This window comes from Pteropus alecto, unplaced genomic scaffold (genome assembly GCF_000325575.1).
Source record: "Pteropus alecto unplaced genomic scaffold, ASM32557v1 scaffold146, whole genome shotgun sequence".
Classification (NCBI taxonomy): domain Eukaryota; kingdom Metazoa; phylum Chordata; class Mammalia; order Chiroptera; family Pteropodidae; genus Pteropus; species Pteropus alecto.
In genome coordinates this window covers 4,135,364-4,149,926 of record NW_006442107.1, presented here as the reverse complement: position 1 = coordinate 4,149,926, position 14,563 = coordinate 4,135,364, and the positions used below count along the sequence as shown (strand labels likewise).

The 14,563-nt window shown below is 47.3% G+C and overlaps 1 protein-coding gene across 8 annotated transcripts in view; it reads right to left on the bottom strand.

Annotated features, from left to right (window-relative positions):
- Positions 1-4,005: 4,005 nt before the first annotated feature.
- The window catches only part of DYM (dymeclin), a 261,639-nt gene continuing 251,081 nt past the window's right edge, over positions 4,006-14,563 (bottom strand). For all 8 annotated transcript variants that reach the window (XM_006919911.3, XM_015595753.2, XM_006919912.3 and 5 more), the window contains one exon: positions 4,006-4,912. In XM_006919911.3, the coding sequence (XP_006919973.1) occupies positions 4,763-4,912 (150 nt within the window). In that variant the 3' untranslated portion in view covers positions 4,006-4,762. The remainder of the gene's footprint in view (positions 4,913-14,563) is intronic.

Here is a 14,563-nt window from a genome sequence, read left to right as displayed (position 1 = left end):
TGCATCCTCGACTTATCCAAGTCTAATATTAAATGGGGTTTTTAAAAACGCTCTTACTGGATGATGCAAGTGACTTAGAATACAAACTCCACGTAATCCCACACCTTTACTCTCACACGTTTCAATACATATTTAAAACTTCACAGGACGCAATTATAGTTTCATTTCTTGTTTTCAATGCTTTTCAATCCTTACATTTGAGATCGTTGTCTTTCTGCTTTTAGAACACTCTTCATTTTCCTTTAGGGTATGTGTGCGGATGAATTCTTCTGGTTGTTAATCTAAAAATGTCTTTATTTTTGTCTTCACTCTTGTGGGATAGTTTCCCCCAGTTAAAAATTTCTAGGTCGGTGGTCAGTTTCTTTCAGTGCTTTAAAGGCACCATTGCATTGTCTTCTTTTGTTTAGTTAGTGGTCAGTTTAACCGTTACTACTTTGATAGTAATTCGTCCCCTACCCCAACCCCCACTGGCGGCTTTAAAATTTTTCTTCGGGTTTGAACAGTTTGACTATGATGTGTCTAGGTGTGGATTGTCTGTTTTATTTATCCCACTTGAGATTTGTTGGGGCTTCTTGAATTAATGGCTTGATATCTTCTATGATCTTTGGAAAAGTTCTCAGCCAATCTTTAGGTAAATATCCCATTCTTTTACTCTTTTGAGATTCCAACTACGTTTAGGTCAGACGTCCTCACTGTATCCTTTATTTCTGTTGTGTGTGTACATGTTTCTCTGACAGTTCTAATTCACATTATCTAGTCTTCTCATATATTTGGATATTTCTGATTGTAACAGTATAGGAATAATTTGAAGCTTTCGGTTATGCTCCTGTCTTAGCTTGGGCTGCTGTAACAACAGACATTTGCTTCTCACAGTTCTGGAGGTTGGATTAAGGTGCTGGATGTTCTGGTTCCTGGTGAGACCCTTCTTCTTGGCTCATAGACGGTGGTCCTCTTGCTACATCTTCTTATGGTAGAGAGGAAGAATCTCTCTGATGTCTTTTCTTGTAAGGACACTAACCCCATCGTGAGGCTCCACTAGTACGGCCTCATCTAAACCTAATCACCTCCCAAAGACCCCACCTCCTAATACCATCACACTGGGGATTAGGGCTCAATATATGAATTTGGGGGGTGATGCAAACATTCGGTCCATAACAATTTGCTTCCTCCGGAGAAAATGCACATGTGCTAGGAACATAGGGACATGAGTAATCTGGTTTCGCCTCAACCCACATTCAGGGACTGAGGTGATTTAGAAGCTGGGCCACAGAATCCATGAAGGATAGTATACCGAGAGTAACAGAGGAGTAGGTAAGCCAAACCAACCTGCCAGCTACGGACAACTTGGGAATCTGGCCAAAATATTAAAAAATTTTGTTTGAAGTCATCCCAAAGCCAAGGATCACCTGGTCAGTCGTATGGGGCTGCTTTATCTCTGGCCAGCTCTAGAGCTCCAGGGGCTGAGTAGCTGGCACTTGTGTAGTCTTGTAAAGTCAGGAGAACAGGGGTTGCCGTACGTGATCTGACTGAGTGCCTTGTTTTGGATGGGGGACCCTAAAGGGATATACTGGGATTACATTTTATGCTTTGAGTTCTTAAAAAGTAAAAATGAATTATTTGCTGTGAATCGTGTGCCAGAACCCTTTCCCCAGCTTTCCATACTCAGAGGAAGTTTGGCTCATCAGAGAATGGAAAACCTGACCTCCTTGACCCCTGGAGGCAATGTAGGACACTGGAATAGCCCTGAATTTGGCATCGGAAAGCCCAAGGATCAGTCCCTAATATCAAATGGCAGCTACTGAAACTGCAGGCATTGTGCCTAGGAGGAAATTAAGACCCAAAGGGTTGACCTTGCAAACTGAAGCCTATAAAAGATCAGCAAGTACCACAACTCTAATTTATGGCTCCAGAAAGGAACACAGAGTGACTCAGTTATGCAGAGAGCTTTAATGCCAAAGGCAAAACTCTGGCTCCCCAGAACCTCAAGGACACTGTGCTGTCTAAAGAACGATGTTTTATGAAATTTAGGGCCTAAACCACAACTAAACGTTTCTCTTGGCTGTACCCTAACAAGCTCGAGGCAGCTGCTGAGTGTCTGACTGATGCTGGTCCTGTGTTCTTTCCTCTCCATCCTCCGCTATTCTGGCTCCTGTAAGCTCCTTCCTAAGGAGGGACTGTGTGTACAGTGTACTTTCTGTGCCTCACCTTCAGGGCCCTTCTTTTCTTTCCTTTCTCTGTCTTTGTCCTTGAGCTGCTCCATACCCCAACTTCTGGCTGCACTGTTGAATGGCGGCTGTCGCATGATGCCAACATTGCAAGGCCGTGTTCCCAGATCCTATGACACTAGCCTCAATGTTGACTGTGGGAACGGGTTATAATTTTGAAGCTTTTTTGTACAGTACCTTGAACTCTCGATAGGGAAGGTGATATTTATTTTAAAAATAAATATTGTGTCAGAACCCTTTGTTGATAAGTTGACACACTGTAATAACAGCTTTGTATCTTCGGTGAAAATCAGATGTTAATTTCCTTCCTAACAAATGATGGTCCTGTATTGCCTCATTTCATACATTTTTACTTTGTGGAAAACCAAAAAATTTCTTGGCACGTTAATGAAAGCATAATTCAAGCATATCATTCAAATTTATTGTCACATCATAAATCTTTCACAAAAATAAGCCACTTCTGCTGGATTGGTAGAGCCGAGGTGGTGATGCAGAGGTGTCTGGAACATGTACTCACATGCGGCCTCTGAGGCTGTAGCTCCAGCTGAGCTTTCAGGCCAGTGAGCACTTCTGCTGTGTGGTTCATTCAAAGAGCGGGTAGCGGGGTAAGGAGGGAGAGGAGACTGCTGGAAAACGGGGCTTTGGGCGCACCTCGGTGAGCCAGGTGGCCTGGGGAAGACTGTGGGGTTCCCTCGATTGAGGCATCTTTGGTTGCCTGCCCTCTATGACTGAGTTTTGGGGGACCATGTTTCCTCCCATCACAAGAGCTGACGGTCCTGCAGTCCAGTGACTGTCCCATGGTACTGCCCAGCCCTTAGTCTCTGAGGACAGTTCTGTGGTCCTACCAGAGGCTCGGTTGCTCCATGTGACCCTTTGAAAATTTTGTTTTGGTTTAAAGGAAAGGAAGCATATCAAAATGCTTCAGAAACAAATTAAAGCTGTGTATGATTTCCCCACACAGCACATAAAAATTGCTACCTGAGATGATAAGCAAATCACTTCTCCCTTCTGACTAATAGGATTATTCCTTACACCTTCAATGGTTTCTCCCCACGAGCTAGACTAGGCAGAAGCCCTTAATATGCTTCATCTGTTGGTGTGCCGACCTGTCCGGGTGATCTCAAGTGAAATAAGAGAGTCCCAGCACTCGTGGAGACAGCAGGCAAGCTGCACTTGCCTCCCGGTCCACCCCAGCGATGGCCCTTCATCGGCCAGCCTCAGGGAGCTTTGGTTTCAGCACTGGTCCTGGCGAGGATAGTGAAACCGCCCGGCTGACCGCGAACGCCTGCTGAAGGATGGAGCAGCCCAGGCGTTTCACGTGCACTGACATATTGGCAGTGTTTTCACCCTTTTCCAGAGCTTGGTGTGACTGCAGATGGTTCCTCCCAGACCTTCAGAAGCCAGAGCTGGACCAACAAAACTCAGGCCTCCAGCCCGGGGATCCAGGGACCAGAGAGAAGCTGGTTCTTGATACGGATATGAAGACAGCACCTTGAAGCAGGATGCTTAGTCTCATGTGGGATCATGTGACTCCATGCAGAAAAGCCAATACTTTTTTGTCTCTGCGAGTGACACTGGGCGCCTCATCTAGACTGCGAAGCGGGGACCGTGAACGTGGAGGGGGCCCCGACAGGAAGGTGCTGCTCCGCCCGCAGAGCCGCCACTGCCCAGTGCTCTGGCAGCTTCTCTCCGACAAGCTCCTCCCTCCCACGCAAGGGAGAACGCGCATGGCTAGGCCCCCAAGACTTTAAATGCAGTCAGAAATGAAGAGGAAAACATGTTTTGCATTTCATGTAGGATACTGTATTAATCAAATTGGTCTCCTTTTTCTCCTATTAGTCTGGTTGAAAAAAAAAAGATTGCTTTTGAAATGAAAATTTTCTTTTCCCGATAATACAGAGAAGATTAACTTAATTTGTATTAGACTCCGATTTAATTCAGCTACAGCTCAGAGAAAAGCTAATCTGGGCTTCGTGAGAAGGAGACACTTCTTTCTTTGAGGAAAAGTGGCAGAGGAGCTAAAGGCTTATAGCCAACCGCCCGGGCACAGTGTTTATTAAACCCTGTGCCTGCTGCAAAGCAGCCGCACCATACACGTGACTTCCTTATTAATTCCTGCCTCGTCATCTTTTCAGACTGATAGTTCTTAATGTGGAAACACACACACAAAATCTTAAACATGCCAAAAAAAAAAAAGTATGTACTGGTGAAGTGTTATAGGCCCTAGGCATCAGGTTCCCAGAAAGCTCTAGATTTTGGTTTAGAAATAAATAAAACTGCATGTGGAATAGCAGGTTTTTGTGTTTATTATTGTTGTGTATGCCCTCCCCCCACTTTCTGCACTACAATCTAAGCTGAATGATTTACTGCCAACGGGCACCGATTCTCCCAATCCAAGTGTGCAAGGGAAACGAGCCTGCGTGATCCTCTCTAGTTGAAGATACACCAGGCGATCCGTCTAAGTCTGTTCCCCAGAGAGGAAATAACTAGAGGGCTGCTTGGCTGGAGGGGGTCGGGGTGGGAGGTGGAGCCCACCCTCAGTCCGAATCCATCGTGAACAGCTGGATGTCCTGTGGGTTCCAGTACAGGCCTGCAGCCGAGTTGTAGACCAGGGACCAGACATAGGGGATAAAAAACTCCTCGGGCTGCTCCTCTTCCACGTATTTGAATTTCAATTCTGGAAATTTCTGCAACGAAAACAAGATGATTTTATGACCTCACAGTTCCATGCAAAAGCAAAAGCAGAAGCAGCAGCAGTTTATAAGTGGTGGTGTGGTCTGGTGTGCAGCGAGCCCACCTCCCCTAGTTGGTCACAGGGCCTGAGAGCTCTGGAGCATTACAAGATCCGGCTTCCACATGACTCCTGAGAACACACACGTTTCGGGCAGGAAGGGCAAATAACCCCCGCGGTACCAGTCAGCGAATGTCAGTTTGCTGAGAGGAGCAGGGACCAGGACGGAGAGAGGGTAGGATGAGAACATCAGACTGGCGAATGGGCCCTGCAGCGGGGAGCAGACAGGGTTCCAGAGAGACCGGCTGCTGCTTCTTGAGAGACTTTGCTTTCACGTTTGAGTCACCTTGGAGAGGAGGACCTGCCCTCACAATTCCTGAGCCGTGTCCGCAGTGCAATGCCGGACATCCGGGGCGGCGGCTGTTCTGCATAGCTTAGCCTGGCTACCTCCTCCTCCAGGACCGGTGGTGGTGGCTTCAGCTTTGCAGAGAGGGAGGCTGAGCTGATTCCTCACTGAGGCTCAGGGAAAGCTCAGATCTGGCTCTACAACCCTGCCAGGCGATCCGGCCTGCACGCTGCAGTCCTGGCTGGTAAGCGAGAATATCTGCCGTTTCGAGGTCCTGAGCAGCACGCGCTTCTCCAGGCTTTGGCCTTTTGCTTTTCCTATTTTACTCCTGACCTATTTATTCCAGCTGGGGCAGAGGAGGTGATTCTCTTGTCAGCAGCCCGCAGAGCTGCTGGAGTCTACTGAAAGCCCCTGGGCCTCTTCCCTCGCCAAGGTGACTCTGGCAAGAGTGGCTACAGTTTGGTGACCCTTCTCACAGGTAAGGCAGGGAGAGGAGGAGACAGAAGAAGGTCGAAGGAGCAGGCTGAGAGAGAAACAGGGGACACACACAGAGCATGCACAGCCCACGAGGGCAGAGTTTTACCTATTTTGTTTGCTGCTGTGTCCGCACAGGTACTATCCAGATACTTAATAATTTAATGAATGAATAACATCAGTGAAACAATCAACCATATACTGAGGACCAAGAATGCCCCAGGCACAATAGTGAATTCTTTGTTGATATTATCTTATTCAACCCTTTTTATGTGAGTCATTCAGTCATTTATTATATTGGTTGAGTGTCTGCTACTCTGTGCCAGGCAGTAGGCGCTGTGGGTGCCAGGACCGAGGGATACAGGGTGCAGCAGCCACACACAGTGCCTGTCTTCGCGGAAGGTGAGTGCTCCTGGAGGAGAGAGGCAGACAGCAGCGACGACAACTCAGTGAGAACAGAGCAGTGGGAAAGAAACGGAGAGGAGGCTCCAGAGGCCTGAGCGGGCGGAGGGGAGGCCTGTGTGAGGCAGGAGGAGCACGGGCTGGGGGCGCAGGAAGGTGAGCACTGGTGAGCAGGGCCCAGACATGGGAGGATGGGGGGACACAGGAGCTACACGAAGAGCCCTGGCCCCCATGCTAAGGTCCCGGATGCCTTCGAAGGACCTGAGAAGGGGGCCTGACAAGAGAGCTCTATGCAGGGATGGGTCGAGGTGGAGGGGCGTGGACAAAGCGGTTTGAAGTAGGATGACACTGCACTAGGGTGAATTGAAAAGCTCTTAAAAGGAAAAGGTGGGTGGGTGGGGGAGACACACACACACACACACACACACAGAGTTACAGGACTTCTAAAACATTTACAGTGATTAAGACTAAACATCCAAGTGCTGGATCCTCAGAGTCCAAGAGCGATGAGAGGGGGCAGGGAAAGTGCTTTGTGGCAAGGTGAGTTTCGAGTTAACTCTTGAAAAGGTGTGCAGGAATTCCTGAAAAGGAGGGCAGTCGGGTCATGGCTATTACCTCAATATACCAGACAGTACGGCCCTCCTCGGTATGGCTTTAATGAGAACCAACTCCATTCCACGGCTCCCAGGGTGTTATGCAAGTATAGAATATACACGAATGGGTTTTATAAGTGGCCCAAATGCCAGCATTACCCACCTCTATACACTCCCTCACGCTCTATATACCCCATTCTTCAGAGGCCTTTGCAAAACGACTCTGGGGGAATGACAGCCCGCGCCTTTTCAGACTATCAGTGTTTCCCATCTGTCAACGATTGCGACTTAGAGGACAAGTTCTCCCACTGGGCTTTTCAGGTCAGCCTGGCTGACAAAGCGTGACTGGCTCAGAGATATGCGCTACTTCCAGCACTTGCTGACATGACCGGGAGTCAGTGAGGCCCCCCAGCGTTCCATTCCCTCCTCGGCCACTCACGAAGTCCCTGGAACTCCTCCAACCCTGGGCCAGCATCGTAACTGTAACCGTAACTGTAACTGCTCAGTGGCTGTGTGGTCTCTCGGGGGCTGGGGCCCTTGCCGTCCCTGATGAGCCTCCTCACACTTTCTGTGTTGTTTCTGGCCTAGGACCGGGTTCTCAGGTATGAGTGGACAGAGTTCTTGGGGGTGGCAATAAGAATTTGTCATGGAATCAGGTTCCTTATAGGTAGCAACACAGTAATATTCTTTTCTGTGAAAAATCTGCATTTGTAGCAATAGGGTGCAGCTACCAATAGTCGAGGGTACTTGTGTGCTGAGTCCGAGTCAGCGCCCTGCTGAGGCTGATCTGGCCTCCCCGCCCCCCACCAACGGAAGGGGAAGCGGGGCGCCAACCCCCCAAAGGAAGGGGAAGCAGGGCCTCACGGAAGGGGAAGCGGGGCCTCACGAGGCTAAGCAGCTGGTTCTCGGCCACACAGCCTGTGGGATGGAGTTGGGATTAAAACCTTGGGCTGACTGGATGGGAGACTCAGTTTGAAAGCAACACCACAGTTGCAGCCACCCTAGTGCTTTATCCTTGACTTTGATTCTCCTAGGCCACACAAGACCCATGGGGTTAGTTCTGTGCCCTTTCACTGTACAGCACAGAACTGGGCACACTACTGGTCCTTAAAAAATAGTTACCAAACCCATAATGACATCAATAATCAAGAAAGGATGAGGGACTGTGTTTGAAGAAAAGAAATATACCCCCTAATAATGCGGATAGGAGTCCTAGTTCTTAGAATGGCCTCAAACTTCAGAAAACCTTTCACAATGACTTGGAGAAAAGTGTGGGGGCCAGAGGGGAGTGCAGGGGTGGTGGGTTGAAAGGTCAGGGCCCCCACATTGCCTCTTTCAGCTGGAATAATAACATCCTACATTTCTATGTGGTAATATAGCCAATAAGACGCACTCTTGTTAGAAATAAAAATGACTAAAAGATGTGAAACCTTGTGACATATTTGGGGGTTTTCCTATGAAGGCCTTAGGAAAGGACGTGAGGCAGCTGACACGAGGCTGCTCTCTGTATCCCCAAGGAGGGTGGATGGGAAATAAAATAAGCCAACGAACTGCTTTTGTAAGAATTCCTTCCAACCAAATTAAGGAAACTTAGGCAAGAGCTGCTCAACGGGCTGGCACTAAGTTTACCTGCTCTCATGATTCTGGGGAAATTCTGATGACTATTCAGTTAGAAAGAAAAATGAGTCAAAGACTGCCCTTCGATCACGCACAGGAAAAGTTCACCAGAAAAAGCACCTGGCATCTCCATGACTAGCTTTCCCACCACCTGGTAAAAACAGAGCTGAAAATGCCTCGTTTTCATTTTGGCTCAAGTTTATGTCAAAACAATAATGCGTCTTACTCTGGAGTGAATAAATGTAGTAAAGAAAATCTCAATGTTGGGTGATACCCAGAGTGGCAGGGACATCTAGTATTCGGTATCTAAGAGTACACAAAAATGGTATAAAATAGTATAATAGCAGATATGTAATTTATTATGAAATTTTTCTTCAAGCTGATCAATTGTTTCTATAGAAGTTCTCCATAAAAACTTAATAATCAGTTCTGAGATTATGGTTCGTATTTATAGCTAACATACCGATTACTTATTATGAGTCTGTCACGTTCAAACACTTTACAGATAGTTACTCATTTAATCTTTGAAGTAACTAGAAAAAGCGCTTGAAAGGCAGGTACATAATTAAGAGTTTTATCCCCATCTTTTCTCATTCATTCATTCATTCATTCATGCAGCAAATGTTTACTGAAGGCCGACTGTGTAGTAAGCGCAGTACCAAAAATACTGCTCTGAATCAGACACACACAATCCTAGTATTTAAGAGCTAAAAGCCCAGTCCTTATCATCTGGGTGACCTGGAACAAGTCTCAGACTCAGGCTCGTCAAAGACAAAGTTTACTCTGGGATCTCAAATTGAACAGTCCTGTCTACTTCACAGGGTGGTGACAATCAAATGAGATGAGCTGTGTATAAGTGTTTTCTACAGCACCTAACACAGAGTGAGTGCTCTACAAATGTTGGCTATGATTACCGACACTGAAGTGATAAGCAAACCTAAGTTGTGCTCTTATTATATAACTTTCAGCAATCCAACCTGAAGACTAGAAATACTGTGACTGGCCTGGTACTGAGCTCATTTCTCTAATGACACCGAAACAGACACTTTTCACCTGGCAGCCCTTTTTTCCCGATGCATAATAACAGAAACGAAGGTCTTGGACCTCCCCACACAAAACCCAGGAACTAAGGCTGACGAAGGCTTAACGCGGCAGACTCATCTTCAGAAACATCCTTCAGAGGACAGAGTCATGTCACTGAGAGAGGGTGGGTCTCTCTGTCTCATTTGCTGAATGTGTTAAATGAGTGCACAATAACCCCGTGACGTCAGTATTCTTGACTCGACTGGAAGGGGGACTGGCACTGAGGTGATAATGAGGACAGGAGAGTCACTTCTGAGATGTATCTGACATTAGGAACACGACCTCGGTGTTCACAGCCTTCCTGTATGATGATGTGGCATGTGCAACCACATCCACGATGGAGCTGGGGCGCGGCGTCTAACGCCTGAGCTGAACGGGGCTGCAGTGGCGGAGGTTATCCCAAACCAAGGACACTGAGCCTTCTGCTAGGAACTGACAGAGCCAATCCAGTAGGGGAGCTCAGAGGAAGTGACATATCCTGAGGGCACCCAAGCGCTAAGTACTTCCCACTCCACCCATGGCCACCTTATAAAAAAACAAAGGTGGCATTTCTCAGTTCATTGGCTTGTTCCCTTCACGACAATCAGTGCTCATCTTATTTATTTGTTTGTTTATGTGCCGTGTATCTCCCCCACGAGAATGCAGGCTCCAAGAAGGCAGAAGGCAGCAACGTTGTGAGCATCTGGCACACGACGAACACTGAAGAAATGTTTGTTGAACGATGCGTTAAATGAACGATCTGAATCATGACTTCAGATCTGTACAATAACCCTGTGACGTTGGTATTCTGAACTCTACTGTATGGACAAGAAACCCAAGGCTCAAAAGGGTAACTAACATGCCAGGGAGGACAGAGCTAGTGAGCAGAGCCAGAGGCTGAATCAAACTCAGAACTCTCATTGTGGCCTCTCCAGACTTGACAAGTACCTGGTTGTGCGTGTCTTTAAAATGTCTGTATCTCATGTGGACGCTAGCTTTCCGTGTCTTTCCAGTAAGGATAACAAGCTTCGAACGTTTCCTAGGTGTGTCCTGACCACTAAATTGAGCTTGAGTTTCCGCACTGAGAAGCAATAGAATTGATCTCCACGTCCCTGTTTCAGCTCTGCAGTCCAGGTGGCCCCAGGCTGGGGGGCAAGAGGCCTTGGCTCTGTCCTGGCTCAACTACCGGCAAGCTGGGCAGTTTGGGACAAGTCAAAGTCACAGCATTTTTCCAGGACTCAGTTTTCTCACCTTGTGTAAAATGAAAGACTTCTGACCTCCTTGTAGTTGTGACTGGGTGTGGTTTTCTGAGCTGACCCCAGTAAGGTCTATACGTTTGTACTCTCTGCCCTGCCTCCCAGGCTCTCCCGGGTGGACCTGGAGAAGGGATCCAGTGGGCTGGGCCTCAGTTCACCTGCAAACCTGAGGTTAAGCATTTGCTGGTTTCTACTTGGCTAGGCTTCACTTGGTGGCAGTCTCAGGGGACAGGGTAAATAGCTGAAGGTTACTGAGCTGTCTTGTGAGTTGACAATAGATGGTTTTAAAGGCCGAGACTCCCAACTGCTTAAGACCAAGACAAACACTAAGCTGCGGCTGATGTGCTCACTGGCTGGAGAGCCCGCGGCTAAGTGGGCTGAGGTTCCAGGCACGGCCCCTGCCAGGGCTGGCTGGTGAAGGCCCGACTCCTTCCACAGATTGGTTGCCTAAGTCTCTGTCTCCCGCATGTGCACTGCCGGACACGGGGAACCAAAGGGCAAGTACGGACAGAGCAGAAGGAACGCACTTCTGCTGCTGACAAAACCTGAACCCTGCGGACGGCGCATGTGCACACACGCCCCTGAAGCTCCAATACCAGCTGCTTTCCCCGCGAGGGGACACATGAGCTGCGAGAGTGTTTCTTGGGTCATTTGCTTGGAACTTTTTACCAGCACTTAAAAGGTTCGGAAAGGGGGATAAAGCATAAATAGCAAGAAAAACCAAGAGCATGTTCCCTAGGACTTGGCCATTTGAAGGCACAAGGTAAAGAGCTTCTTTTCCTGCAGTGGGTTGTTTTTAAGAGTATACCGGGAACATTTTAAAAGGGTGAATAATAGGCATAAATCATAAAAGAGTTTTGAAAACACTACTGATTCAACCTGACTGAGTGTGAATGCAGCCTCTGCGTAACTAGCTGTGCCCAAGCTCCATTTGATCTGATCCCAAACCCACCAGATCTAGAATGTGCGCCAACATGGCGTGAGGTTTAATTAGACATTCTTAAAAATATGCGCTCCTCTAATGTGTTGTAGAAGTCTGAGAGCTAAGTAAAAGAAAGACAAAAGGTTTTATTTAGCCCTAATGACACTGCGGACACATTTTGTCAGGATTCAGTCCAAGAAATGTCATAGACTGAGTGTCAGATCAACAACCTAGAAAAATTCACCCTTTCCTCTATGTTCCTTTTCAAGCCTGTGGAGAACAATAATGCCATCCTGTGATGGCTGAGGGAAGTCCAACTTCCTCACTTGAGAGTGTCTTCACTTTTGACTCGGCCAACAAAGTCTCCTTGGCTGCCCAGGACCCAGGCCACGCGTGTGTTCCTCGGCCTTCCCAGCTCTGACCGCCAACCAGCTCCTCTTTCCCCATCTTCTCTCCGATTCTTAGCCCCTCTTTGAGCTCCAGCTAGTGACGACTGGGTGGACGTGCTTGAGGATCACTAACGCTTTGGGAAAGCAGAGGAGGGGGCTCTGAGGAAATGGGGGCTCCGGTTTGATATTTACAGTGAGAATTCATCTTAAATGGGCTAGCAGACTGCAGGGTGCTGGTCGCTTCGGGCCCAGGCTTTTTTGCTCCTTTCTTTCCAAGACAGTTGTCTTGTGACTCGGCTGATTAAGGAGAGAAAACCCATCTCTCAGGCTTGGAGCTTTGTCTCAATTCAAAGCTATTTACAACAATCCTGCTGTTTTGATTTTTGGAGTCAGAGGTAATGCTAGACTCTCAAGTTTAAACTGGAATGTTTTTATCAGCTCCAGTGAATCAACCCACCACAGTGGGACATCCGGACGCCCAGCCAAGAGACAAAGCAAAGGTCTGATTTGGTGGTTGAGGCTTGGGTATAAAAAGCAGACCAAGAGCTTTAAAGATGGTCTCTGCTGTCAGTCATGTGATCTGGTGAAAACCCACAGGAAGTTCAGTGAACAGATGTAGGGCTCAACTGCAATAATTTTATCACCACGAAAGTTCAATGGAGTTTTCCCCCTTCCACCTAAAGATTATATAGACAGCATCAGAAATTCTAGCGTGGCTCCAGAAAGTGCAATTTAAATCAAATAGCTAATTAGCATATTTCAAAAAAAATTCTTTAAAAGACCACATTAAGCCTCTGAATAGACGTGACGGGTTATGATTGGTAGCGAGGCAGTTGGTCACCGTGGGCAGATGAGATGAAAAGTAAACTGGTTTCATGATCCTGTCACGAGATAGATAGCAAGGTAAGCACTGACACACACATTTTTTTTTTTTTTTAATCCAGGGCTGATTTGGGAATGATGATCCAGCTTCCCTGCCATTCACTCCCTCACATACTGTGTAACATTGGGTCCTTCAGTGGTGAATCCTTAAGCTGAGCATTGGTGAGCACCAACTACATCCCAGACATTGTGCTTGAGCTGCAGAGGAGAGAAAGTGGAACACCTGGTCCTCTGATGGGGGCATTATTTAGGAGGAGGTATAATGGCAGTGGAGAACATGACACAGGATGGAAGAGCTCTCTTCTATGTGCAATCTGGCCAATACTGAAGTTGGAAAAATTTACCCGAACTAACGAATCTGGAAACATCCATATATCAATTCAGCTAATTTGTGGTCTGAACAAGCCAGAACTGCAGGCTCTTCTATGTATAATGGAATGAGTTACAAATGTATCAAATATTATTAATTAACCCACAAAAACAAGATAGCCCCTGGTCTGTAAGTTATAGTAACGCCGCATGTGGAAGAGTTCTATTTTATGTGAATTAATTTCAAAATTAATGAAAAACTAAATTCAAAATACTGAAAATTATAAAGGGCCACTTATTAAAAGTTACAAATTAAGAAATACAAAGCTCAAATTAAGAAGCCCACAATGAGAGTGGCTCAGAAGACAGTCATAATACATTGCATATCTAAGAGCACTATGGCTGGCCAGGCAGGGGGGCTTCCGGAGCAAGGAGCTCTCTGGGAAGTAAGTCACCACCCAAGAAGAGAGTTATAAAGTCGGCAGATACCTATCTTGAAAGATAAGTCGAGGAGACCAGCCATCTCTCACTCAGGACACTGTCTTGCCACCTATGAGCATCTACAAGTGACACTAACAGCTTCTGTGACTGGCGGCAAGAAACTCTTAGGAAATATAAACAGATACAATATAAGGCTGACCCATACTTGTGATCTCTACAAATTTACCAGCATGTCATCGCCAGAATCTGAAGCCCATCTGAGTCTGAAGTCTGAGCCCTTTTCTCACAGATCCAGGTTAAAGGGGATCACAGAAAGGAGAACATCTTCGGTTTTAAATCTCTCTCTTCTGGGGGCTGGTGGGGTGGCATGGAGGAGAAAAAAGCAAGGACAGGCACTCCTGCTGCGAGGGAAGCTGGAGAAAGGCCTTGGCAGATGGGTTCCAACCTGTAGGGACAGGGCCGGGGCAGGGAGAGAGGAGGCACTGCACACGGAGAGACCCTCATGAGCAAACAGTGAGGCCAAGGGCACCCTTCGGGGCCTGGCAAGTAGTGCGCAGCCAGTTCACGGACTAGGAAGCCGTCAGCTGGGGATGACAAAAAGACAGAGGGTGGAGACAGGGAGGTGGGCCTCGAGGGCCAGGATAACAAGTGTGTTTGGGGAGTCTAGAGTTGGGAGAATAGGTTGTGGGTAGGTATGTGTAATTTAAAAGCCATTAACTTTGAGGTGGCAGTTGAAGTTGCCAAATGTGTAAACTCCTCAAGCCTGCCTGAAACTGAATCAAAGCACCCGTTCTGGAGGAAACTGATTCCAACTGGGAGGCTGGGAGGAGAGCACTGGATTACAAGGCGGAAGACGAAGAGCAAAAGTAGAGAACTTACTGGCGGAAATTTTTTTTCTGAAAACAGACCCGCAG